General features: G+C 51.2%; 11 protein-coding genes across 11 annotated transcripts; 2 read left to right on the forward strand and 9 right to left on the reverse strand.

Moving 5' to 3' along the window:
• Positions 1-64: 64 nt before the first annotated feature.
• On the reverse strand, positions 65-1048 carry P153DRAFT_381654 (uncharacterized protein; the record flags this gene model as incomplete). Its single annotated transcript, XM_033670059.1, has 3 exons — positions 65-195; positions 273-866; positions 919-1048. 3 exons carry the CDS (start codon positions 1046-1048, stop codon positions 65-67), a joined length of 855 nt encoding a protein of 284 aa, XP_033527602.1.
• A 1352-nt stretch (positions 1049-2400) lies between these two features.
• On the reverse strand, positions 2401-3809 carry P153DRAFT_353620 (Paf1-domain-containing protein; the record flags this gene model as incomplete). The annotated part of the gene is made up of 2 exons (XM_033666451.1): positions 2401-3497; positions 3551-3809. The coding sequence occupies 2 exons, from the start codon at positions 3807-3809 to the stop codon at positions 2401-2403; spliced, it is 1356 nt and encodes a 451-aa protein (XP_033527603.1).
• A 534-nt stretch (positions 3810-4343) lies between these two features.
• On the reverse strand, positions 4344-5353 carry P153DRAFT_353621 (uncharacterized protein; the record flags this gene model as incomplete). Its single annotated transcript, XM_033666452.1, has 3 exons — positions 4344-4994; positions 5046-5298; positions 5331-5353. 3 exons carry the CDS (start codon positions 5351-5353, stop codon positions 4344-4346), a joined length of 927 nt encoding a protein of 308 aa, XP_033527604.1.
• Positions 5354-6117: 764 nt separating this feature from the next.
• P153DRAFT_381657 (uncharacterized protein) lies at positions 6118-6982 on the forward strand (the record flags this gene model as incomplete). The annotated part of the gene is made up of 3 exons (XM_033670060.1): positions 6118-6201; positions 6401-6602; positions 6672-6982. 3 exons carry the CDS (start codon positions 6118-6120, stop codon positions 6980-6982), a joined length of 597 nt encoding a protein of 198 aa, XP_033527605.1.
• A 1631-nt stretch (positions 6983-8613) lies between these two features.
• Positions 8614-11820, reverse strand: P153DRAFT_363432 (vacuolar protein sorting-associated protein 35). The gene is made up of 7 exons (XM_033667376.1): positions 11655-11820; positions 10951-11585; positions 10386-10902; positions 9865-10339; positions 9269-9814; positions 9073-9219; positions 8614-9021 (listed from the first exon to the last, which is right to left on the reverse strand). Exons 1-7 carry the CDS (start codon positions 11789-11791, stop codon positions 8860-8862), a joined length of 2619 nt encoding a protein of 872 aa, XP_033527606.1. The 5' UTR covers positions 11792-11820; the 3' UTR covers positions 8614-8859.
• Positions 11821-11999: 179 nt separating this feature from the next.
• P153DRAFT_363433 (uncharacterized protein) lies at positions 12000-12938 on the reverse strand. The gene has a single exon (XM_033667377.1). It carries the CDS (start codon positions 12734-12736, stop codon positions 12215-12217), a length of 522 nt encoding a protein of 173 aa, XP_033527607.1. The 5' UTR covers positions 12737-12938; the 3' UTR covers positions 12000-12214.
• A 334-nt stretch (positions 12939-13272) lies between these two features.
• P153DRAFT_282163 (uncharacterized protein) lies at positions 13273-14425 on the reverse strand (the record flags this gene model as incomplete). The annotated part of the gene is made up of 4 exons (XM_033663180.1): positions 13273-13522; positions 13571-13901; positions 13951-14126; positions 14175-14425. 4 exons carry the CDS (start codon positions 14423-14425, stop codon positions 13273-13275), a joined length of 1008 nt encoding a protein of 335 aa, XP_033527608.1.
• A 704-nt stretch (positions 14426-15129) lies between these two features.
• Positions 15130-15656, reverse strand: P153DRAFT_363435 (uncharacterized protein; the record flags this gene model as incomplete). The annotated part of the gene is made up of 1 exon (XM_033667378.1): positions 15130-15656. A coding segment is annotated over exon 1 (263 nt), but the record flags the coding sequence as incomplete, so codon positions are not given.
• A 1974-nt stretch (positions 15657-17630) lies between these two features.
• Positions 17631-20302, reverse strand: P153DRAFT_307813 (uncharacterized protein). Its single transcript, XM_033664676.1, has 4 exons — positions 19558-20302; positions 19381-19506; positions 18738-19330; positions 17631-18688 (listed from the first exon to the last, which is right to left on the reverse strand). The coding sequence occupies exons 1-4, from the start codon at positions 19882-19884 to the stop codon at positions 17656-17658; spliced, it is 2079 nt and encodes a 692-aa protein (XP_033527610.1). The 5' UTR covers positions 19885-20302; the 3' UTR covers positions 17631-17655.
• A 740-nt stretch (positions 20303-21042) lies between these two features.
• P153DRAFT_152360 (kinesin) lies at positions 21043-23700 on the forward strand. Its single transcript, XM_033662206.1, has 4 exons — positions 21043-21589; positions 21644-21883; positions 21933-22538; positions 22591-23700. The coding sequence occupies exons 1-4, from the start codon at positions 21260-21262 to the stop codon at positions 23404-23406; spliced, it is 1992 nt and encodes a 663-aa protein (XP_033527611.1). The 5' UTR covers positions 21043-21259; the 3' UTR covers positions 23407-23700.
• Positions 23701-23841: 141 nt separating this feature from the next.
• Positions 23842-25157, reverse strand: P153DRAFT_282258 (S-adenosyl-L-methionine-dependent methyltransferase; the record flags this gene model as incomplete). The annotated part of the gene is made up of 6 exons (XM_033663185.1): positions 23842-24320; positions 24371-24702; positions 24764-24873; positions 24950-24969; positions 25022-25035; positions 25093-25157. 6 exons carry the CDS (start codon positions 25155-25157, stop codon positions 23842-23844), a joined length of 1020 nt encoding a protein of 339 aa, XP_033527612.1.
• Positions 25158-25572: the final 415 nt, after the last annotated feature.

Consider the following 25572-nt stretch of genomic DNA (forward strand, 5'->3'; position numbering starts at 1 on the left):
CCGTTATCGTTTACGAGACGTCGGGAGATGGATGTCTGGCTGTATATCGAGCGAGACGGGGGTACTACCACAGACCGAAGTTGTAGGTGAAGTAGAGAAGCGAGGCGAGTGTGGTGCCAGATGTGATCATCATAGCCTTGAGGGTCAAGTTCTCGAAGGGCGAGAAAGCAGCGTTGCAGTTCACGCAATCGAATTCTAAGACGTGTAAGCGATATGCGTTTGTGACAGGGTGACGCGCGATGCAGAAATGATGCGCCAGGAAGATTGCTTACCATCAAATGGTACATAGGGCTGCGGTGTGTACATGCCAAACGACAATGCGCTGAAAGGAGCCAGATAACCCGCCTTGGCAGCAGCAGTCACACTCGACTGGGCATCGTAGATCAGAAGCGTGTACTTCTCAGTGAGGAAGGGAGCCTGGCCATCCGGTACATCGCCCGTGTTCCAGAGCACTGATGTCTCTTGCGCCGACTGGTTCACGGCGATGGTGTAGGTCGCCTGGTTGGCCGTGCATGTGGCGAGGATGTCGAGATGGGCCGGGGTGACGGAAAGTGATGTGTAGTTCCAAGCAAACGTCACCCAGTCGCCGACTTTGTAGAACTGCGAACCTGCGAGGGCGCCGGGCGTCACCATGGTGAGACCTCCGGCGGGCAGTCGCGCGTCGAAGCTGGTCGAGTTCCCCTTGCGGGTAGTGGTCACGCGAGTGGCTGTGCCTGTGGTTGAGGCTTTCCCAGAGCCCGTCGACTTTGCAGTTGTGGAAGCATCGTCGTCGTTGTTTCTGCTTTCTGTTGCGCTGGCGGCGTTTGTGCTTTCAGCCTGGCCTGAGCTGGCTGTGGTTCGGGCCGTGGCGGAAGTAGATTGCGAGTCTGGTGTCGTTTGTCAGTATCGTGATGGCGTCACTTGAACACGTTGACGTACTGTCATTTTGTCGCCCGAACAACAGGTTCTTGACGGCTCCCAGACCGTGAAGGTTGCCAAAGGCGTCTGGCATGGCAGTCGCGACCGACGACATGGCCAAAACGGCGGCAAACAACTGCGAAGGCCTCATTTTCCTGCCCGATTACCCGAAACAGCAAGAAAAGTCGACGAGAAAGTGCTGCGATGAGGCAAGCGGCGAGGAGGACGCGCGGGGCCGGTAGTGCGATCCGAAATGTTGGTGTTCCTTCGGGTGTGAACAAAAAGACAGCGCTATGGCAACGGCAACAAAAGCTAGTCCAATGCAAACTCCTCCGTCCGAAAAACGAGCGACTGGCGAAGGGATAGTTGAAGAGGCCGTAGAACGGGAGGTTAGTATGTAGCGATGGTTGGTTTTTGGGTGACAGGAGGGCTGGCAATGCGGGTGAGCTGCAATTGTAATGGACAGGACAGGGGCAAGCTACCGGGAAGATTTCACGCTAAGCGCACTAATTTTAGATTACTGGCTTGTCTCCACGCCTTCGAGGCATCATTCTGTGGATCTGTATATTCCGCAATAGATTGACCTTTGACCGAATCCTGCCCAATTGTTACTGCATCGATGCGCTTTTGTCGAGCATGTCTGCAAATCTGGTAACATCAAAGACCCTCTTTTCCAACACCCCATTCGCCGTTCCATCGTCTGTTGAGAATGACAAGGCCGTTGCACAGCCAGCCATGTCGCACCCTCAGCTTCGGCTCTCCGTCATAAAGCGCCGTCACCCTTCTCAGCTTTCTCTCCGCGTTCTCTCCGCTTTGTGCTCAATTTAAATCCTTTGCCTCTCCTGCTATTCTTACTTGGTGGCAAATGGTCTCCCCACAGGCTCACTTACATACTTTACTTAGACTTGACCCTGTCGCAAACTGGACCCATGACGACGGCAACATCGGGTGTATTACGGGGTTGGCCAAACGTGGCACAGCATATCTCACGTTCAGCTTGGTATCATTACTTCTCGTATGCACGTGGAGCCTGAGAGATCACGACGGGATTGGTCAGCCAAGCTTTTCTGTAACCCTTCTCACTCCTGAATGCTTCGTCGTTGCCCGTGCCATGGAGCTTCTGCTCCTTAAACTGAACCTCTCGTATGTATTGTGTAGTGCTCAGGCTGTTTCTTGTCTTCCACATCTTGTTTCACACATCCCCAAAAATGCTCAGCGATGTATCTCAGGCTTAGGGTGTACTATATTCCGCGTACGATCAAAATTCGGTTCTGCTCTGCACTTTAAACGGACTTGGATGCGCAACTTGGAATTCATATTAGATCAAGATCCGAGATGCGAGTATATCAGCGATGACTACGTGGGTGAAAATGTGCAAGCCATATCAAGTCAATATATACCATCGACGCACATCGAACAATCCTCTCCTCAAACGCCATGCTATGAGTATGCCCAAAGGCGCCAGAATCCGTCTCTCCCAACCTAGCCACTTCGACTCCCCTCCTACACCTCGACGTGTTCCGCCAGTTTCCTGAAGGAATCCCTCTGCTCGTTCGTCGGCTCCCTCCCTGCCGCCTCGATGACATCCACTTTTTGGATTTCCTCCACCATGTCCACCCTGCCAGGTCGTCTGGGCCTGATGCTCGTCTTCTGGATGATAGGATAAAAGTACGCCGCCTTCTGCAGCTTCGAGTTCCGCAGACTTGCATCCTCGTGGTGTTCAGGATCGTGCAGGGCAAGAGCGAGCACGTCGCCGTACATGTCGTGCGAGTCGCCAACCTGCTCCTTCGTCTCGTAGGTGCGAATGTTATCGAACTTGAAGTACTTTCGCGGTCGGCCCTCCTCGTCCTCATCTTCGCCGTCGAACAAAATCTCGGACTCGTTTGTCGGGTCGTTGGTTGTGAAGTTGCGTTTTATGCTGTGCACTTTTTCCTTATTAGGTGGAAGAAAGAACTCGAAGTGGTATCGCGGGATGGGCATAGGAACTGAGGGGTCCTGTTTGTGTGCTTCGCGCTCCTGGATGAATATGTCTTGGTCCTGGATGGATTGACCGGCAGGACGGAGCAGGGCGACATCGAGACGCGAGTCGTAGGAGGTGTCGAGCGGATCGTTGATTGGCGGTGCCATGAATTTGAACATCATGTATGCGCCGGTATCAGGCGTAGCGTCCCAGTCTGGGAGGAGCGGGTACGAGTCAAGGAGCTTGAGGTTGGGGTTCTTCGAGTTCTTTGGTTGTTTCCATGCCAGCCTCTCTTCGGGCGAGATGTCTGCTGCCCTCAACCTCTCCGTGCTGTCTTGGCCATTGTATGCATCTGCTGGATATGCGATGTTGAAGCCCTTCAAGATGTGTCTGGCGATGTTGATGGGGTCGTCTACGGAGGTGTCTGCGGCTCTCCGCTTCTTCCGCAGGCGCATCGTGTTGGACATGTTACTCGACTCGAAGTTTGATTTGCCCGTGGTGCTCGAGGTAATGTATTCCGTCCGTCGCAAGAAAGAGATGCCCGTAGCGTTGTTGGTCGACTTGCCGAGCGCATTCGGCGGTCGCATCAGCGCTCTGTCGGCAGCGCATAGTGGCGGCGGATGTGGCATCGCCTGGATAGCTGCATGACGCGTCAGTTGGTGATGGACTCGCCTGTGTTGTGGTCTCCTCTACCTGACTCGTCGCCATCAAAGACCTTCGGAATACCGACCAGGTCGATGGGCATTCCCAATTCAGCGTCCGCCTCAATGTTCAGTGGCTGCTCCCGCGCAAGCCTCGATGCAAAGCCTGCCGAAGTGTACTGTCCGCTGGAGAGTCCTGTGTTGGGTATGTCGAGCAATTTTGGTGGACATGGCGGAGGAGGGAGCGCGTTCGAGTATCGGACTTTCGCTATGTAGTCCTGGGGGACACCTTGTCGCGCGGTGGAACTCATTGTGTGATGAGCGGGTTTTGTGGGTGGTAGGCGGCGTCGACTTGGGCTTTGCTCGGGAGGGTTGGAGAGTTGGAGATGGGGATGAGACGACGCGCCAGAAAATCGATCCACCTTTACCGCGTCCGCCAAGACATCTCAGCGTCCCTGTTCTTTCACTCAACCCTCATACACATGATACTTGTCCGTCCTCAAGAATTTCATTTATATGCCTTAAGCGGCTGTCAATCAATCGTACTGTGCTTGCTTTGGACCGAATTGTGTCATAACGAGCGTGATGGTTATTAAGTACTAGTAATCTAGCATGACCCTCTCCCACCTCCCCTATTTACACAAACACCACTACCACCCATTACAAGGGCTCTTGTTTTGTGTTGCCACACATAGGCTTCCTGCCGGAACCTTCTTACCCAAACGCCGAATCCCAACACAACCTAAAGGTCGGTGGGTAAATATGCTGACGATCAGAATATCTAGCCATGGGATTCGTAAAGGAACAAAAACCTCTACCACAACCTGTCCTGCGTAATTGCTTGTCTACTGAGCCTTCCTGGCCTTGGCCAGCTTCTTCTGCCTCCTAGCCTTGGAGGCCTCAGCACCGGCCTCAGTGTCGAGGCAGAAGTCCCACCACCTGAAGCTGCTGGCATAGTTCCCAATGAATTTCTCGTGGTGTACATCATGGTGCTCAGCGCCGGCCCAGAATGGCAGAATGTGGTGCAGGCTCCATGGGAACTCGTAACCGCTGTGCGCATCGATAGCTTGGAACAAGCGGAGCACGATCCAAGTGTACATGGTGAGGATGTGGAGGTCCTTGGTGATAGCGCACCATATGATGGGGGGCCCGACAGATCCGAAACCCAGGACCATGACCTCGATCGGGGAGGCGTATTCCGCAGCCAGACCAAACGGAGCAGAGTATTGGTGGTGGATCTTGTGAATGTTCTTGTAGAGGAAAGAGCTTGCGTGCATCAGGCGATGCGACCAGTAGTGCCATGCATCCTCCATAACGAAGAAGATAGCGATCTGGTAGGCCATAGTCCAGGGGCTAGGGAAGGGAACTGAAGTCTGAAGGCCAAAGTACTGGCACATAGGGTGGAAGAGCCAGATCTGAGGGAGCTCGACTGTGAAGTGAGAGAAGAGGACGAGAAGCGCGCATTGTGTCTGTTCCCAAGCGGTGGGGATTTTGTTCTGCTTCGAATGAGCTATTGTCCTGGTATACAAATATCCTGTTCAACATACCTGTTGAATCTTGTACTTTCTGAAGTACGGAATGCGGTCGATCAAAATCCACGGTAGCGAACGCCCAAAGTAGACAGCCTCGTGCATGACAAACGACACGATGCCTGTCGCCAGAACATCATTGCCCATCCATGTGTACCAGGCGAGCCACATCTTCTCGAAGTAGTTGAGTGAGACATTATACTTGGAAATTTCCTCAAATGAGCCCCAGTAGGTGTCCTGCGCCATTGGCGTCAGGATAGTCGACGAATTCCTGTCGCAGCTGTCAGTATCTAGTCCGCGGACATCGGAGCTGTCGGGACGTACATCTTGCCTGTCTGCGATAACAAAAAAAGCTATACGCAAGCAATGGGAAAAGAACGAATGGACTGCACGGGTGAGAGGCGTGCAAAGTCAAGCTGCAGTGAAGAAGAGAGAAGAAGAAGGCGCAAGGAGGCGATTAAATTGGAGATTGTTGGACCAGGGATCTGCCACCGTACCACTCTAAGCCGTCAGGGACACTGCGAATCCGCGCGTTAGTATGCGCTAAGGATTGCGCTATGCTCGATAAGGAGCTTCTAGATCCAATCAGATTACTACACCGCCTTACAACGGGTATGGGGAGATTTTTGCGTCCACGGCTTCAAGCTTGCCGGACCCTCGAACGACACTCCGCAATGCATGGCTCCTGCATCGTGTCATCGTGGCCTCACTCGATCTTCCTCGGACGCCGAATAAGCTCCATCGCCCATCCGAGGCGGTGGCGAATCGTGCGGTCGAATCAACGGTCTCCCAGTACGATCAGCCAGTGAGCTATGCTTACACAACTCATGCAGGAACATGAAACATAGTTCACGCAATGTTTTGTGCTGCAAGGTACCCTGAGATCTTCGGTTGTCATCGAAGATTACGCCCGTAGATGTCGTGATCCGACAGCTTGTTCGAAAACTGCATCTAATCGTGATCCGTTGCCACCCTCGATAGGCTTCGGAACACTCACCGACTGGCCAGACGTGTTGCATCAGTGTGTTTGGTGGGTGCGTTGCAGCACCTACAACGGCTTGTACTTCGGGAAAAAACATACCAGTCGATGATGCCTTTTCAAGAGAGGAACTCGAGGACAGCGATTCAAACAGCAAGGTCCAACGTACCAGGTGTTCCGATTGAGAGACTACAGGTAGGTGCAGCCCTAAGCATGCAGCAACCACCACAAAGCTATTACCACCAGCCGTGTCTCGTTCTTCACTCTCTATGCGTTCTGAACGCCAAGTATCGTTACCTTCACATCTGGTTCTCGCATTCCGCTTCTACTGCAGCAAACAATTTCTATCGTTGATTCTTACACTTCGCAATCCTCTTGATATCAGTATTACCAGACCACACCAGCATATACGTCGGCATACACAGCAGCAGATCACTACGTTGCATTCCACACAGAGGTTGACTCAGAACCACCTGAGAACCTCCGAGTCACAGTCATGGCACCTCACGACCTCGATACGAAAAGGATCGTGGGTAGAATATGGTGGTGGATCTCGTTGGCTATTATCCTGCTCGTCCTCGTAGCCGTCCTCAATTGTTAGCAACACTGCCCTCTTGATTCTGTCAGCCGAGCCTGCAAAAGTTTCTGGGCGCACTTCCTGGAAGTCCCACGTCTTTGTAAAGTGCTTCAGACCAGAATGTTGCCCAACAGAGCCCGGTCGGACGACGAGGATGACGAGGGCGCCCCGATCGTACCACTGATCATCGTCACCGATCACTCGGTCGCCATCACGCAAGGTCGACCTCGGTCAGATAGTGGAATTTCAACTTCCGACGGAACAGAGACCCTGTCTGACTCCCGAGACAATGAGTCCGCTCATGTACTGTACCCAACCCAGTCTGAGACGAACACAATGAACCCTTCGCTTTCAAATACGACGGAGGCTGACAATCCCTGGAGCCCCAACGCACCCTAAGCATCAACTCAGCAGCATCGGCGAGCATATATTCACAGTCGAGTGATACTACAAGCCCAAACCCGTCCTCTGTCACAGCCAAGCCTGCGAATCCGACAAGAACGACCAACATCAAGTTTGAAGCGTTCTCAAATACACTTATTTACTCCCGCCCATCAGCTGCTTGTCATAATTCTTTCAACCATGGAGGTTTGGCAGTGCCCTATTTACAACTCGCAAACGGAGGAAGTCCATACAACATGGTCTGATGATTCTCGAATGGACGATCATTGTCTTTCGCGTTGAGGGGAGAAGTGTAGAATTGGTGGTTCTGGAACAAGCACACTTGTATGGTATCATTGGGGGTATTTCTGTCACAGTGCTTCGAATCATGAGCCACGTAAAAATCCACAGAATGCATCAATTTGTTTAGCATGCCAGTCTTTTGTGATGTTCGGATGGCACGCATCATTTTCTAACATTGTCTAAGTTTACACCTCACTTGTGTAAAAGCATGAAGGCGCGAAAGGCTATCTTCTGTCCCTGTTTACTCACACTTGCTCGGACTGGACCAGCACTATAGCGGAACTTCATCGTCCTATGTCTACAGCTATGCAACCTAAGACAAACTGTATGAGAAGCCGCCATCAGGATGTATGTTAACAGTGCTTGCCTGATATCACACGAGTGTAGAGCCCCATCAAGCTGTATACAACAAGATATGAGAGCAATATGTGTACAGGACGAGACCGGCAGTAGCACAAAGTCCATACTTGCCCAGATCCCTCGTCTCTCCCGAAAAGCACAATATGGGATATGTGCATTTTAAACCGCGGTATTTAGAATTGTGGAAGTTTGAGCTGAGGATATTCCAGCTGTGACTAGGTGTGTTACACAACTTGTTTTGACGAACTTGCTCACTTTTGAGGCATTATGATACGAGAGCATTATTAACATTGGACTCATCACACTTCATCTTTTGCTGACAGTGGCGTGTCCCTGATGTGATGTAATATGACATGTATGTTGAGAACAAGGGGCAAAGTCGCACACAGACACACCCTTGCTTGCATACGAATGCCCCCTTTCCCCAGCGGTGAAATGGGGAGACATCAGGAGAAAGTAAGAGGTTCTTGGTCTTGATGGAAACCTTGGATGGCCGAGTTGAGATATATATGACACATGGGAGTCTTCGATCTTACTCCGGTCATGCATGCATCACCCCATCTTCAGGCTTGGAAATCGGTGAGATTCAAATTCAAATCCATCGACACATCCTGGGTTTCGGGAAGTCCCACAGGACCGGTTATCCTCCCCTGTTGAGAAACAGACTGAGAGAAGTGCCATAGAGCTGTGATCTTGTCGCTTTAGAGAAGATATTCCCACAATGCCTCGATTGTATTTCTTATGTGTGTCTTTTAAGGAGTACAAGATGTGTGGTAAGAGTGGAGAAGAGCAAAGAAGGCTAAGGTAAAGCAGCTTGCGTACATACAAAGGCTGGTAGTACTAGGTTAAGGTGTTCCTTGCAGACCGTTCTGTTTGCTGTAGTAGTTATATCAGACTCCGAATTCTTGCACACGTAGAACAGTCATTCCGGAGTGTCTTGAAGACCTCCGCCCTACAAACCATGTTGAGAAAGGGATATCGATGAAGTCAAGACAATTCCACGTATTTACAATCATCACTACTTCTCACCGTGCATGAAACACCACCTGGATCTTCATCCAAACCATGTCATCGTCGCAAACGATATTACATCTCAATCGATTCAGCGCACATATGTCGCTATGCTGAGCAAGTCCTTGCGATTAATTGTACAAGAAGCTCAGAGTCCAAGCCTTGGACCAATGATGCCCTCCTCTACACCCCTCTGCATTATTCGCGCTGCCCTGACCCGATTACTTCGCCGTCGTAACTACACCCTCATACTCCCGACTCGCTATGTAGTCAAGCGTGCGCTGGAAATGTTTTCTCGGGTTCTCGAGACTCGAGGCGTTTTCGTTAGATTGTAAATTCGAGTGGATTAGTTCGATGAGGCCATTCAGATATTTCGTTGTCACCTGATTGTCGTCAGTATCAGTACTAGAAATGTCTCGAGGACAGCAACTTACGGCATCGTTCTCCTGGTCGAAGTAGTACACGTATCGATTCAAAATCTCGACGAACAGCTCGACTGATACTGCAGCATCCATACACGCGTCGGCAACACGAAGTGCACGTTGTAGGCACTCAAGAACGCGCTTACCATCGCGGTAAAGCTGGTCAAGGTTAGCACGCCAATCTCAGACGCATGTTCAGAAAACTCACAGTCTTGGGGTCCTCTTCCCCTAACGCTCTGATCTCGGTAGCCCACCAAAGATGACTCGCAAGATATACAGCGCGACACTGGTCTGGCTTCTTCAGTAGTTTGCTTCCATGGAGCGCGCACTTCGTAATCAGGGTATCGTAATTCTCCTTGCCAAAATGTCTTGTCGTATGAAGGCCACTTGCAATAACACATACAGCCTGGAATTGCGCTCTCGAGTCGCTGATAGCTTCCTCATAAATCGTAAAGGCTTGAGCGAAGTACTCGTATGCGACCTCCTCGAAGTTGTTCTGATCGGCAACTTGACCACAGGCGATAAACAAACGGAGGGCGAGATCTGCAGAGCCAGTAACGCGGGTGTACAGGGTTGACAGAGTGTTGTGCATGAACTTGTAGAGAGCGGAAGATTGCGATTGCCAATTGTCCTCAAAGTGCTCACGCTTCTTGTACTGTCGAGCGAGTTTGAGGGAGGCTGTGATGATGGCGGGAGTAGTGTACTTGACGCGCTCGTTACCTTCCGAAAATGCCTTACGTGCGGCTTGGAGCAGCTGAATGTATGTCAGTTTTGAATGCATACAACTTGACTAAAGATACTGACCTTGAACTGTGTGTCGTTGTCTTTACCACGGATAAGATGTACTATCCGCGCCAACCAACCTTGTTCTTCTATTGTCTCTTCTGTCTCCATTGCCCTTCGTTGAATAGGGCCACCTGGGTAGCCAGTTGCTTGCTGAATGCCTTCCCGAATGAGAACCTTGAGAATCTCCAGCACGCTCTCGAGGTTCTCTACAGAGGTGATCGGGGTTTGATTACGCATCAGACTTCTTGCAATTTCGCCTGCCACAGCTCTGCGCGTAGGATATGGCTGAGAATGCAAGAGAGGGATGAAGTTCGGTAGTGCTAGCGCCGTGAAAAGAGAGACATAGGTCTTGACGGGAGAAAGGAGAAGACTGAGGACGTGACTTTGAGTCGCTTGCGAGTGTAGGTCGGCACTGTTCTGGTATTCGGCGACCTTTTGGTTCGCGAATGTAAGTACTTGGTCGATGTAGTTGAGCCGTTCGGGGTAGATGTTCCTGTTCCAATTAGCAAAGTTCGCCCGATTGACGATGCCAAACTTACAAAGCAAGGTTGGCAAGCGACACTAGCAGCCCAATTGTGTCCTGTATGGGTAGCCTTTGCATCTTCACCAACGTCTGCACCTGCTCCTGGAATATTTCGAAGAGTTTGACGTTCTTCGGTATGCCGCGCCTCTTTTCTATCTCGTTGTCTGTTACGGTCGCCTCTGTGTCCGCAGCCGAAACAGCTGTTATTGATGACGCGCTTGATGTTTCTTCCGCGTTCGGTTCTGTCTCCGCAGCATCTCCATTCTGTTGCGTGGAGGACGGTGCTGGCTCTGACGCCTTCTCTTTTGCTATGCGCAACTGCTCCATGAGCTGTGCTATCGAGTCTTCTTCGGTCTTCTTGCGTTGTTCTGGGCTCTCGGTCTCGGCCTCTCTTTGCGCATATGATGATAGCCGGTCCATGAGTCCTACAACAATGCCTCTGACGTTTACGTGTGGGTTTAGTCGCGCGACTGCGGAGAGGAATTGATCGAGGGTGTGTAGATGGAATTCGTCGGGAAAGACCTGGGTGACGACTACTGCACGTTAGCTGGGTCCATCAACACCAAATGATATGAACATGCCTTCTAGGAGGTACTCCTGCGCCAGAACATCTCGACACTGCACAATCTGCTCCAGGAGCGGATTCAGGATCTTTTTGTAGTTCTCCAGGTCCACCAGCTGGCTCAGTCTGACCAAGTTGCTCCCTACAAGCAGCTGCAACTCCTGGCGCTCTTTTGTGCGCTGCTCGCGCTCCCTCGAGTGGCCCTGATGCTGCAGACGCACCCACAGCTTGTTCATCTCCACAAAGTTGGTCAGAATGAAGCTGATCGAGTCTTGCAGGTTGCCTTCCGGCCCCTCACTATCTCCAGACGGCAGGTGGTCGCGCGCCTGACCCGCCAGATAATAGCGAAGAAACAGGCCGCGGATGGGATGCTGCACGCCGCGACTCATCTCCATCATGTCCTTCATGATCTCCTTGACGGGCGCATCCTCAATAGCCATGTACACGGTACCCACCGTGACCATGAGGTACAGGCGGGGAATTATATTCCCCGCATACTGGACGAGCTCATACAGATCGGCGAGGTGGTTGACGGGGTGGTTCTCGCGCAGGTAGACGGAAAGGTGGCGGAGGGCATCGAAGACGGCCATGTACAGCTCGTAGTACTGCTTGGGGCCGAGGCTGCTGGTGCGCAGTTCGGAGACGAGCGTAGAGCTGCAGTCAATTGATCAGCACCCGCAAGCCATCTAAAAAGCAACAGCCCTGTAGCATCCGAGCTCGTACCTGCATTTGAGCGCATCCATCAGCTTGCCGGGCGTCTCGAGGCACCGCCGCATAAGCATCGTCTGCTGACGCACCACGGCAAGAGCATCTTCCAGCAGACGGGCCTGGTCTTCTACGGGGGGCGGCGACGAAGCCATGGTGTGTGATGGCGGCGGATATTCCGGGGTTGCGGAGAGAGCTGGTTGACGGACAGGCACCGAGTAGGCGCATGTCAAACCACGCCAAGGCGCCATAGGGCTGCGAGCTTCCCCGTTCGAACTGCGTCATCACGTCACAGCATGCACTTTCATCTGGTCTTGTCTCGAATCTCTCAGAGATCTACTGATGTCTTTCATTCACACTTCTACATCCAAAGAGCGCACCTTCTAATCCGCGCAAATCAAAACGCCTACCCAATGCTCGCTAATCACCGTCTCCATGCCACCTTCATTAATACATCATATTTCGCGTACCGCTCAATCAACTGTAAAAAAAAAGAATAAAAAGGCAGTCGGATCCACTCGTTCGCAAGTATGTCCAAGAAAGCAAAGTATGTAAGCCATCCATCAATCCTCATCACTCTAAGCCGACGGGTTCAAGGTTTCTAGAACCGGCAGAGAGGTCGAGGTCAGAGTGGATGTCGCGAAAGTCGTGACCGCAGCTTCAAGTGTTTTGATGCGGTAGTTGGTGTGCCACATGCCGTTATCATAGTAATCTGTGGGCCCGTCGCCCTTGGTGACCACAATCGTGATGACGCTAGGCTTTGGCGTTTCAATCGCAGTTGAAGCGCTTCTGGACGATATCGAAGTGGTTGAGGATGAGCCGGTCGAAACGGGAGCTGGAACAGGTTCCACTACAGTCGCAGTAACTTTCTGTGTGACGGTTGGTCCAGGATTTGTAACTTCAACTGTCTTCGTCTCCTGCTCGGCTACGGAAGTCGTCTGTGGAGGTGCTTCGGTTGATGATCCGCCGTCGACGTTAATCACAGTGTAGCTTTTTGCACGTGGGATGATGTCGCGTGGCCTTGGTGCGTCGAGGGGTAGTCCGTTGGCAAGTGTCGAGATGATGGTCGCCAAAGCGAAGTATCGTGAGTTGAAGAGCATGTTGAGGTATTCAAGAATAGATGTTGCCTCCGAATTGGAATTCCTGTGTTGATGACGATCGGTGACTGAAGAAATGTGGGTGTTGCAGATTATTGCAGAATTGATACAAAGCGGAAGCGTATATGATATGAGACTCCAGACTAAGAGATTCCATGATGGCGAAAGGTGGTGCGCGGCGGAGGCTGGGAAATGCGATGGCTGGTCAACTGCGGATGCTCGTGGGAGGCTGGGACATATGCCTTGGAACGGTGGTTCACGCTAAATTAGCGCGTCGAATCCCTGACAGACGCGACCAGCAACGTCTATCTCCAACCTTCAACACCACTCGATCAACCTGACCATCTGTTATTGTACCTGTGCGGCTCTACATCAATCTCGCACATTGGTCATGATTCGCAAGGCAGTCTAATCATGACATTGAAAAGCTTATCGAGTGTTAAACCATCCTTTCATTACTATAGATGAGAAGACATTGCTCTGAAGGAGAGCAATCTGACTATCTATGATCTAGCACGGCCAGACAACGATTTCTTGCACTACGCCTTGACCTCTACATCTATACCCTCGTTGGTCAAGATCTCTCCGTTAGTCTCCGCTTTGGAAGTCTCCTTGGAAGACTCTTCATGTGCAGTCTCGCTGGCAGTTTCCGCGAACTGTTTCGTGATTTCTCTCGTCTGTTGCAAGAAGCCGTGAATTGCTTTTGTCAGAGTCCATGCATCAGCAGTGGCGATGATTCGGTATCCTCCCTGGAGTAACATTGGAACCATTTCCGTGTTCAGGGCAAAACTACAACATGTGAGCTCAAGAAGCCATGTAGGGTCGTAACAAACTCACCTCATAGTTGGAAGATTGTTCTTCACCGCTGCAGCTCCAAACTTGGCTAGAGCCGCAAGCAGAGTCGGATGCGGTGGCTTTACGAAGAAGTCTCCTGTGATGAGACCCGCATCAATTGAAAAGTCACCGCTGCCAAACATCAGACCATGGATGCCCTCCACTGCTGCGATCTCGTCGACGTTCTCCACGCCCTTTACCGACTCGATTTGCGGGAAAATGCAAACATGCTGGTTTGACGTCGCAAGATTGAAAGGATCCTCTGGGTACAGCGATGCATCTGAGATGCCTGGAGTGAAGGTCCAGGGGCTGAACGATCGCTTTCCAATAGGGCCTACAAGAATCGTCAGTAACTGAATCTTACGACGACGAAACCCACATACCATAATACATCTTTTGTATTAACTGCTTCACTTCCTCCGCACTTTCGCAGTGCGGAAATACGATCCCAGAAGCACCAGCATCGAGCGCAGTTGACAAGGAGATCTCATCGTGCTTAGGTACTCGCACGATCACCATAGTCTTTCCCTCAGAATGGTGCTGGGCGGCGTGTATGGCACTGATCTTTGTCAACATCGACCCGACGAGGACCAGACTGCCGACTTACTCATGCAGTTCGAGGCGGTTGAACATGCCATGCTCAACGTCCAGGAAGATGAAGTCGGGTTTGGTGGAAGCTAGCAACTTGGTGACGAAAGTACTGGGAATCCCGGAAGCGACTCCTAACAGTGCTTTGCTGGGATCCGCCATGGCATCTTTCAGAGCTTGACGCAAATTACCGGGGTATGTGAGCTGAGCAGAACGGTATGGGGCATCTGCATGCAGTTGTGGCTGCTCGCTGTAGGGTTTGGCTTCCATGGTGACGGTTGTGTTGAAAATGTGGGAAGAGTGTGGATGACAAGCTGGGAGTGGATATCGAGCGTTTTGAACAACCTTCCACTGGCATTTTATACTCATGGTCTGTCCCGTTACAGAGCCAGGCTTCGGCTCGTCTTACATCACCACGTCGCCGGATCCGCGACTTCTAACTTCATCAAGTGAGCATTCAGTCGGTTGAAGGACGCCTATTCAAGTTAGTGCTTATTCATGTCATCATAAGCTTATGTGATGGACATAACAAGTACACGCAACCCGTTATATCCAGCTGAACAATTGTCGAGCTACGTGTTTGTATTCAAGGTAACTATTCAAGTATTACCGCTACCGTCTCGACTGGTCGGCGTTGTCCGTGTAATTGTAGCGGCAAACCAACACAGGCTGGGATATCGGAGATAGTGTAAATGCTTATTGCCGCTAAGGCCCCGTCAGCCCGATCAGCCGCATCTTCAGAGACATACGTCCACGGCGATAAGGGCTCCCATTAGGAACGCTATTACACCGAACCCGACTCGTCGAACGGGATGATGATGCTGATCCAAGGCACCTCGTTAAACTGAGATGAACAACCTGAACGCCTTATCTCCCATTATTTTCCGTGTTCAATTGAACATCAATAACTGTATTCTCACGTCAGCAAGCGTCCAAGCAAATATAAACCTTCTTCTCAAGAATGAGAAACATACCTTCCGTCGCCCATTCTTATTTCTCACGATCAACTATTCTGTCCTTGCCGTTGTTCTGTCACTGTAGTATGTGATGCTTTCAATGGTCCCTGGCCATTCTGAGCCCGGCTACTCTGAGCGCTGTGGATAGCCACCCTTGGAATAACCATCTCCCCCTTCTCTGCCGACGAGTGTACTTCCACGACTGCCTTCTTCTTGAACATGCCAAAGAAGTAACCGAGTATAGGGATAGCTAGAAGCATTCCGCCAACACCGCATGCCACGAGGATGGCTAACAGGCTCATAGAGATAGCCATTATGATTGATATAAATGGTATGTGGATGATAGAAGGTATGCGGTGATTGTAAACGAGGGTAAAGACGACGATATCTGAGCTTGATTGCGTCCTCTGAGAATATCTTGGAGTAGCAATGTCGTTCGTACAAGGTCTATGTGAATTCGTTGTTGTTGGTCGAAAAGTTGGATTATCTAACCAAATGTAGTAAAAATATAGAGCAGAAAAAAATGGTAACGATCGTCGTATGAAGAAGTATGGGGTAACGGATGTGCGGTAGATCCTTTCTTCACCACGCGGCCGGGAGATCAACAGATATTTATTCGCCATACACGCGTTCACGATGCCCCTAACAGCAGGTGATCCACCCCGACGCCCAGAGATGTTCAGCTCGTGGCGTCTCTAGCCGCACAAAATGGACAGTGCATGGAGTTTGAATCAAGCCATAAGGCTCTTAGTCTATCGAAAAGAGACGGAGCTGCACCTAGGTACGTTAGCCACGAGTCTGGCCGGTCGGCCAACTACAAAAATGCTACCGATGTTGGTGGACAGCACGCTCCTGTCGGTGCATAACCCATAACTACAGGTAGCCGCTTCATACTGTTGGGGGTCGTTTGCGAGTTTCCTAAACGCCCAAACAGCGTTTTCAGCTCACCACAAACTGTAGTCGCCTGTTGCTGTAACGAGCGGCAGTAAAAAGCAAGATTACACCAGCAGTAAACAACGTGCACTCTGGTCCACTTCGACACAGCCAAGCAGCTATGGAGTGACGAAGCGATTACAGTGGATATTTGCATACCCGTGAATGGTGTTGTAATGACTATGTGAATGTTTGAGGGAATTAATACGGTAAGGCTGAGATTGTCAGGGGTGGTCACGCTAGACTGCCGGCTTTCCTAGCTCTAGATCACTGCGTCGTGTACATCTTTATTTTCACAACTGCTGCCCCTACATGATTCACTAACCTCGGTCTCCAATCAACAGGAGTCAAGTCATGAGTGCTTTAATTCCGATCTCGCGTCCTTTCGGCACCGAAAGACTTTGAAGAACAAGAGACACAGAATCGAGCATATCGCCAAGGAATTATTTGCTAGTGGAAATGACCCTTCATTTCATGTGCACTAAGTACCCCATTAGTGGAACAAGACCAAGACTTCAAGAGTTGCTTGCGGGCTTGCTATGGACCAGTACTGGATCTGATAGACTTGGCCCATCTCGATAACGGTTCGCCAGACACTTTTGTGATACGAGAGAGATCTAGTATAACTTGGGGAAGAGGCGGCGAGACGGAACGCTGTCATTGTGTCCTCCTATCATTGTCCACGTTCTATCAGACAGCGTCCACGAGTCCCTTGGAGCCTAACCTACCCCGATGGCTGCGTGGACTTGCCGTCACTTCCGGGTCGTGATAAATCTAGCCTCTCCGCGTCTGCATATGTTTCTGGGTCTCTGAACGGATCTCACCTCAAGTGAGGATCATTGTACGTTTCTCTTCTTACAAGATCAAGAGATCCCAGTCAGATGGTACTGGATTGTTGCCTTGGTTTGTACCATGTTCAGGCTCACGAAGTGGTTGCTGAATATGTTGAGGATCAAGTTTTGGATAACAAGTCTCAGCATTTAATTCTGGTGGATGCGTGTCGAGGTTACGCGTCTAGTTCGTCCACTCCTGCCGGCATATGCCATGCATTTGCCGTTCCATATCTCAGGGTCGATGTTGCGCCGGTGTCCATCTCGAGTGTGTTTTCATGTCGGCATAATGATGTGTCATCGAGCTGTAGTTTGCTTTCTCTTACCTAATCTCGGTATCGTGAGTTTTTATGGACTTCTTCCGGGTGATCGTTCCAGAGAATATGGTACCAAAGACAGAAACCAACACTATTATTGATAATGTGTATTTCTAGCTGCACCAATTAAAAACAATACCGACAGTGCTATGGGTGATCATGAACGTCTAACGACAAGGGTTGCAAGTGTGCATTGAACATCTTCTTTGGTAGTTTCGAATCACGGTCATTTGTGTTCACACCAGTTTTTGAATAGATATTGTTTTGCGCAGTTACACTTTGAGTTCTTCGCCATCATCCAAACACCTTCGAATCAATGCACATGAGGAGCTAGAAATGTCCTAGGTATACCACCTCAACGCCATCAAACCAATCATTCAATCACCCTGAATCCATCCACGGGTCCCTATCATCCCCATCGTTCCTAACAATGAACTTCCTTCCAGCTTGTAGACATCCAACCACTACCAACACTCCCACTTCTGCCCACCCATTGACAACAGTCGATTGAACAGCTCATCCCTTAGGGGTATCGCTGTAATCTTCGTCATATTCCCTCGTCGGTCAACAACCTCCAGTGCATCGGCAACCTCCCTGTTCATAGCCCACCCAATCACCAACTTTGCCTTCCAACCATATCCACCCTGCTTCTTGAGCTCGCTGATCTCGCCAATGGGAATGGTCCACAACGGATGCAGATCCTCTCTTTCTGTCGTACCAATCTTTTCGATTGTGGAGTCGGTCGAAAAAGCCATGCATGGAATGGTCGCTTTCGAGGTAATGTATATATGGCCTTTCTTGCCGTTGAAGCGTGCTTTGAAATCTACAGGGCCAGATGTGAGATCCATATCCTTGGGGGGCACGGCGCCGAGCCGGTCCTTTGCGTGCGTGGACCCAACGGCTGCCTTGACTTTATCCGCGCCAATAGATGTTTCAACGCCGCCTTTGGCAGTTGAACGGAAGAAGTTGAGTATCTTACTGCCCTTTTTGCCGTGCTTGCCGTTTTTGGCCTGGTCGATATCGTGGCCGCCAGTCTCATGAGCAGTGGTTGGATCGTGCGCCATGGCTTCGTCAAGTTCTTCTTGCGTTGCGTTGAGTGGCCAGTCTGCCCCTGTAGCTCGAAGCTCCTGATCGCTGATATCAACAGGTACTTCGGGTGGCGCTTCATTCTTGCGAGGTGGTGGCGGCAGCGGAGCCTTGTTGATCTCGCCAATACGGAGCAGTGTAATCGTAAGTTGTGCATTGGTGGGAACACCTTTGAGAAGCGTGTTGCGCAGTTCGAGGAGCTGTTGCCAGTGAGGAAATTTACGGTTGAGCAGAGCAAAACCACGTTGTAGAACAGGATCTCCGAAAAAGCCAAAGCCGACGCCAAAAGTGACGCCTTTGGTGAACATGTACGAGCTGACGAACAAGGAAACGAGGACAAGAGGTGCAACACAACCGGCGAGACGAGTGCGGTACTTGTTCTTTGGGAACGGCGCAGTTGGAGACAGCATACTATGGAAGAGTTAGTATAAGTTGTAGAATATTCATGAACAGAACCTACTTCGCAAAGCGTTCCCAAGTGTCAGTCACATCAGCGATACCGTGCATGATGGGGCGCATCTTGGTCCACATTGCAGTTTCCATTGGAACCTTGGTCTTGTCATGATGCTTGGAAGTTTTGCCACCAGCAGTATTGTCCTTTGCATTCGCAGCACCAACAGCTATCGAGGTTGGGTCTGGAATGGAATCACCGGTATCGTGTGAGGGTTCACCCTGGGGGTGTTTACCTGTAGCGCTTGCGAGGGCCACAGAAGCAATACCATTGACAAAATTAGACGCTTCTTGTTCAACAGCCTCACCCTTATGGTTCTCCGGTGCTCCAGTCGCACTATCAGTACTACCGAGAGTACCAGCCTTGGGCTTCTGAACTCCTCCTGTGGAAGAACTGACAAGAGCCAGGGGGGCTGGAGGAAACATAATATCCCGAGCGGGCGGGTGAACAACAAGAGTGACGAGCGTAATTGAGACCAAAGGCATGATCAGATCAAAAGTCCAGGCTAGGAAGTATGCAGTGCAGAACCAGGCAGTACGGCGTGTCTCCCGCCATGAGCGTAGTCGAGCGATGTGCTTTCCGAACGCCATTATACCCAGACCCTATGGTCGGGTAAGCCAAGAAAGAGAGCGTGTACACTGAATGGACTTACAATCGTCATATACAAGCGCTCAATGTTGGCACGCAGCTTGTCTGGCGAGAACTCTTCTTCATCTGCAATATTGAGATCCAGCCCTCCTGGAGGTGCGTGTGGAATCTCCTTGACGTGATACATTTGCTATGTTGTTTAGCTGTAAACTCAGTGACGAACTTCTTGTATCTGACTCACATTGTTGAATCTTCGAACCAACAGCCATAGGTCCTCGTTGGATAGGCCTCCAACGAGCGGGCTCGCTACCGCCTCCTTCGGCTCGTTCCATCCCAAATTCAGCACCTCTTCATTGTGTGCAATCTGCGCAGTACCCTTGTCTTCCGGCGCAGCAGACATTGCTGCTTCCAAAGCTAGCGCATGGCTGTCTGTAGGCGCATCTAGTATGGTGGTCGTCTGCCGCGCAGTGGTCGTCCTTCCTGCGGTGGTCGTTGCCCCCTCCTGCACAATGGGACCCTCGTCCGGAATGTCCAGAAGATCTCTGTAGACTACACCCCCGGTAGTCATTTTGAGTTTGAGAATTTCAGTAGGAGGTAGGAATGGGAGGAAGAGAGATCATAAAGTTGGGAGGGCGTGGTGAGCTTTGTTTGCTTCCTGAATAACGCGTAAAGGTGCGACTACCCAGTTTCGTATTGCGTCACATTGCAGCTAGCGGGGCAAGCCAGCCACAGCATCACACGCATGTGATGAAATGCCTCGTAAGTGAGGAAGAACTAATGTGTTCTCGCAAGGTCAAACCAATCACACTACACAATACAAACAGAAGGTCATCGCGCCGATACACCAGGCCTATCAAACTGTTAGCACAACGGTCTCTTCAACGGCGCCGAACATGCGGTTCTGACATGTCCATGTCTAAAGTAGGGCATTCGTGTGTTTCCGTCCTAGTACTCCGCCTCGATTGGTGATATTGACCCACTTCCACCTCCACCCCCACATCACTGCTCATCATCGCTGATTCCCTGCTTCGATCCGTCCTGATTTGGTCGGTTTCGTGGTCTTTCTGCATCGTTCGCACAGGCCTGTTCAATTCGAGTGCTACGTCATGACCTATCGCCAACTTGTGGACATGATCCACATTAGGTGAGCACACGACTAATACGTCCGCAGTGATACTTACAGAACATGCTGCGAACGTCTTCCCTCAACAGCGGTCACACACATTTGAATTTCTTCCGATGAAACTGACGATGCAAACATCACCCCCCATGTCTTTTATAGGAAGTTCGCAGGCGGTTACCGGTGCTCCCACTGTTCATGTAAGGGGTCATCCGAGTGAGAATACAAGCTATACTCTATGCGCTATCTCTCTGCTCCTCATGAGATGTTCGTGCCAGAACAGCATCTGGGTGTATCTGCCGCCACTGTACGTTGAGCATATGCGGAAGATATTGGCGGATAGGATCGCACGTATGAACATGTTCAGTGTCCTCGCATCCATCATAGTTGTGCGTGTCCAGTTTAGAGGAGACAAAGCTATCAACAAAAGGCTTGACGTGTGTTGTTGTCAGATTAATACTGCCGTGGAGAAGGGGCAGATCGTGTGGATGCAATCTTTCAGACACTTTGATGGGAGAGATAAGATTGATGTTGGTCGAGCTGACACGTTTCGGCCAAGTCGCGATAGCGAGTAGCATACCGTCTGGAACATGATTCATCTTGGTGTGATCTGCGAAGGAGTCTTGCTCTACCGATATGTGGGGAGAAGAGGCTGTCATATGATTGCGTGGGGAAGTCGCGTTATCGGGATCGACGGTCACTAGGGCAACCACGACGCAAACGGCTTATTGCTCTATGCATAAGCTCCACCATAGTCTGGCTTGTTGCACCGTCGCAGTCTGCTACTCCACCACATCTCCACCCAAAGTCCAACGCGGTTACAATGGATCCTCCCACTCGCCCCTCGAGCTCGCTGTTCGACGTCTTCTTGCGCCTGCGCCCCTCGATCAACGCCGGCGCAAGATTCCTCAATGTCGAGGAACGCGAGAACAGCCATCCCACACACATCACGATAAGGCCACCTACACAAGACAACCGCAAGCGCGCGGTTGAGCGATTCGCCTTCACACAGGTGTTCGAGGAAGATGCGCGGCAAATAGAGCTGTTCAAGAGCACAGGCATTGTTCCTATGGTCGAGGGTGTATTGGGCGCACCAGGCCACCACGGACGGGATGGATTGCTCGCCACACTGGGCGTGTCTGGCTCGGGAAAGGTACGGACACCTGAAACACCACAGATAGGAGAGCGCCCATACTGACTTGCGCAGAGTCACACGATTCTCGGAACAAAGTCTCAGCGCGGCTTGGTCCAGATGTCTCTCGATGTCCTGTTCCAGAGCTGCGAGGGACAGCTAGTGCAGTCCTTCTATGGCGCACCTGCCTTCTCATCTCTTGCGGCAGCAGACGTGTCTGAGGCGCACATGTTCACAGCAACCGCCTACCTGGACTCCATGTATGGCGACAACCAGTCTGAACGGCCCCTGTCTCGAGCCCAGACTCCTTTGCCGGTTAGTACTTCTTTACATCGGCAATTAACATAGACTCACCAGCAAAAAGGACTACAGCTCTTTCCTTAGTACAGGTGGCGCTCGATCGCATAAGATCCCACGCCCTTCGACCCTACCACAAACGCCTTCCGTCGCCGACATCGATATACCAACAGACTCAAGCGCTGAGTACGCTATTGTAATATCCATGTACGAAGTGTACAATGACCGTATCTTCGATCTCCTGACTGGGAACGCGATGAAGAAACAACGCCCTGACGTTAAGCGCCGAGCGTTGCTGTTCAAAAGCACTGAGCAAAGCCCTGATCGAAAGGTCGTCGCCGGTCTCACAAAGATCATCTGCGGCAGCTTCGAGGAGGCTATGATGGTGCTCGAGACGGGTCTCATGGAGCGCAAAGTCACAGGCACCGGCAGCAATGCTGTCTCCTCCAGAAGTCACGGCTTCTTCTGTGTCGATGTCAAGAAGCGAGACGCGCAGCACAACGGCCCTTGGTCAAGCAGCGCTCTCACCATTGTTGACTTGGCTGGATCTGAGCGTGCTCGAAATGCAAAGACTGCTGGTGCTACACTCGCCGAAGCTGGCAAGATTAACGAGTCTCTCATGTATCTTGGTCAGTGCATGCAAATGCAGTCTGACTACCAAGAGGGCTCAAAGGTACATACTCCCACCCCTGCTGAAATGGTACCAAATACTTACGTATCCATAGACCGTCGTGCCCTTCCGCCAGTGTAAACTGACCGAGCTCCTCTTCTCGAACTCTTTTCCAAGCTCCACACGCCAAACACATCTCCACCATCAACCGCAAAAGTCTATCATGATTGTCACAGCCGACCCACAAGGCGACTTCAACGCCACCTCCCAGATCCTACGCTACTCCGCCCTCGCCCGCGAAGTAACAGTCCCTCGCATCCCCTCCACAACCTCTGCCATCCTCTCCAGCGCACACCTCAAGTCGCAGAGCATGGCAGGTTCATCAGGCCGCAACACGCCCTTCGGCGGACCCGAAGAGCTCGAAGCCTCCAATACCGAAATCGCAAGCCTAACCGCCGAAATCGACGTCCTCGCCCTGCGTCTCACAGAAGAAACCTCGCGGCGAAAAGCTGCAGAGGCGTCCTGGCGCGCAGCAGAAGACCACATGGTCGATCTCGAGCAAGAAATTCGCGACGAATGTTATCTCGAAATGGAAGCAGCCGTCGACCAAGAGCGGAGACGCTGGCAGTCTGCATTAGACAACGAGCAGGACAATCAACAAGCACATATCGATTCCAAGATCGACGTCGTCATCCGCGCGACAAAGGCACAGATGAAGGACGAGATCAAAGTATACGAAGACCCGGATCCGGAACTGAGGGACCGTATCGATGAGCTTGAGCGCGATAACGATATGCTGAGGGCGAGACTGGAGGCGTTTGAGAGGGAGGCGCATACTAGATCTGCCAGTCCTATCAAGAAGATGAGGGTGCTTAAGACGAAGAAGTGGGTGGATCCCGATGGTCGATTGGCTTTTGGGGACGACGATTGAGATGTTTGCGAGGGATAGATGATTATGTGGGATGACTCTGCATTGGGAGGCGTTTCTTTATATAATCCTTGGATAATGCTGGGTCGGGTTGGTCTTTCCAACATCTGCTTTTTTCTTGGTTAGCCATCTGCTTTTGGATGGGACGCGCTTGTTTATTATATCCTCTTTTGCGTATCTTCGAAATGTCACAATCAATTTTCAACCTCCATCCTCATCTCACGATGTTTCCTCTTAGATGAATGTGCAGTTGTTTTGTTTGTAGGGGAGGAATTCCCAATTGTAACATTTGGTCCCTTCTTTCGTAACTCATGACATGCTCATGCTACCCTAGATTTTTATCCGAAACCCCCCATCCAACGCCGAGCCTTTGCAGTAATCTATCACGAGGCTAAAAAGAAAAGAAACTTTCGAAAAGTCTGCCATATACAAGACGAACTAGCACATCTTATATGAAGCATCGCCCGATGCCTGCCTGTGCATGTCCTCTGTCTCCAGCTTCCACGAAAGCGCGATGTCGAGATCGCGGTGGTTCTTCTCGCTGGGCTTGGTGTCCAGAACACCGGTGATGCTCTCGCCCTCCTCGACGGTCAGGACGTCCTTGAGATAGAAGACGGTCTGTTTCCAGTGAGTGTACTTTGTGTGGGGGCCAGTCGAGAAGCGGATGGGCTTGTGGCAGGCAGCGAACTCAATGTCAAACCAGGCGATGACGGCGTGGACGAAGTCGCTGCGGCGGACCTTGAGGTCGTATGTTCTCCGGAAGGCGAGGTCGGCGACTGTGCATGTGTACAGGTCGAGTGTGATAACGGGCGAGGGGTCGGTAACGACGGCTTTGATGTCGACGGTGTCGACGAGGGGCTCTGTGAGAGCGGTGGCCTTGAGGGGGGAGTAGTCGAAGCCCCAGACGTTGTCCCAGACTGGCTTGTCAGCATGGAAAATAGTGAGAGTAAAAGGAATCAAGACTCACAGCCAATTTTCTCCTCCTTGTAGTCGCCGTCCTCGATACCAGCCATGAAGATGGTAGCCTTGTCGGGGAAGATCAGACCATCCTTGACCAGGTACTTGTCGCGCGCGTAGAGAACGGTGTCCAGCATAGATTCGTAGAGCAGGAAGTAGCCCATCCACTCTGATATTATGATGTCGACTTTGTCGTATGGCAGCACAACCTCCTCCATCTTGCCCTGGAGCAGCGTAATCTTGTCCGACATGCCGTTGACAGCGACGATCTCCTTGGCCTTCTCGATGATGGTCGACATGTCGACACCGATGACGTGCTTAGCACCTGCCTTGACAGCGAACCTACATCAAGCTGTCAGTACCAGTTCGCAATATGTCGTAGCAGATTGTAGGGAGCGCGGACATGCTGAGGATGGCTGTTCCACATCCGACATCGAGGACGACCTTGTCCTTGAACAGGTGGGGGTTCTGGTAGATGGCGTCGCGGTAGCTCTTGGTACGGACTTCATCTTTCTGTTCCCTCAAAGTCAGCCAACCATCCAGTATCGTGAGAGCTACGACAGCAGCTGCAGGATCGAGTAGTACACACCAGCATTTCCTCGTGGATACCTGCATGCGCGCGTTAGTCATGTTTCCGCCCATGTACAACATTGATACGGACCGTGGTGGTTGTAGCTGTACGCGTAAAAGTCAGCAAATCATTCCGGCATTCAAGTCTCGTGGACTACGAACCTGTTGAAGTAATGCGCCTCAGAATGCGCCATGCCAGCGAGGCCGTCGCCCTTGGATTCTGCCATGTTGACGAGAGAGAGGGAAGAAAGGTCAGCGAAGAGAGGGGAGGTAGAAGGGGAGGAGAGGAAGGAAGTGCGAGGACTGAATCTGGCGTTGCTATTAACGCGAGAGAGAGATTAGGAAATTTTGGTTTCGACGTCGCAGACCCTGCCCCGCTACGGAGAGGCTAGTTGGTGGATGCACCGACAAGAGTGCACTGGCCTTTTCCTACTTCTTTACCGCTACAACGCCAGACCCAATGGGGCTTTGACGTAAGAATTGCGGCAGGTAATGCCGCTGGGCACGTGGATATGGCTTGCTTTTTGCCGTCTCTAACAGAGCCATTTCATGCACTGATCAACTCGTATTGTGTGCAAGATAGATAAGTTATAAGACAGACACGCTTGTTCAACTTGAGAACGCGATACCAATATCAATCTA

The sequence above is a fragment of the Dothidotthia symphoricarpi genome (genome assembly GCF_010015815.1).
Source record: "Dothidotthia symphoricarpi CBS 119687 unplaced genomic scaffold P153scaffold_3, whole genome shotgun sequence".
Taxonomy (NCBI): Eukaryota; Fungi; Ascomycota; class Dothideomycetes; order Pleosporales; family Dothidotthiaceae; genus Dothidotthia; species Dothidotthia symphoricarpi.

Coding starts and splice junctions, on each gene's coding strand:
- P153DRAFT_363432 (XM_033667376.1), bottom strand. CDS start 11,791: ATGGCTTCGTCGCCGCCCCCCGTAGAAGACCAGGCCCGTCTGCTGGAA. Junction 10,340..10,385: donor TCGCTTGCCAACCTTGCTTT/GTAAGTTTGGCA, acceptor TAATTGGAACAG/GAACATCTACCCCGAACGGC. Junction 9,022..9,072: donor TCGACCAGGAGAACGATGCC/GTAAGTTGCTGT, acceptor GACGACAATCAG/GTGACAACGAAATATCTGAA.
- P153DRAFT_363433 (XM_033667377.1), bottom strand. CDS start 12,736: ATGCTCTTCAACTCACGATACTTCGCTTTGGCGACCATCATCTCGACA.
- P153DRAFT_307813 (XM_033664676.1), bottom strand. CDS start 19,884: ATGACTACCGGGGGTGTAGTCTACAGAGATCTTCTGGACATTCCGGAC. Junction 19,507..19,557: donor TGGTTCGAAGATTCAACAAT/GTGAGTCAGATA, acceptor TAAACAACATAG/CAAATGTATCACGTCAAGGA. Junction 18,689..18,737: donor ACTTGGGAACGCTTTGCGAA/GTAGGTTCTGTT, acceptor ACTCTTCCATAG/TATGCTGTCTCCAACTGCGC.
- P153DRAFT_152360 (XM_033662206.1), top strand. CDS start 21,260: ATGGATCCTCCCACTCGCCCCTCGAGCTCGCTGTTCGACGTCTTCTTG. Junction 21,884..21,932: donor GAGCCCAGACTCCTTTGCCG/GTTAGTACTTCT, acceptor ACCAGCAAAAAG/GACTACAGCTCTTTCCTTAG. Junction 22,539..22,590: donor ACTACCAAGAGGGCTCAAAG/GTACATACTCCC, acceptor ACGTATCCATAG/ACCGTCGTGCCCTTCCGCCA.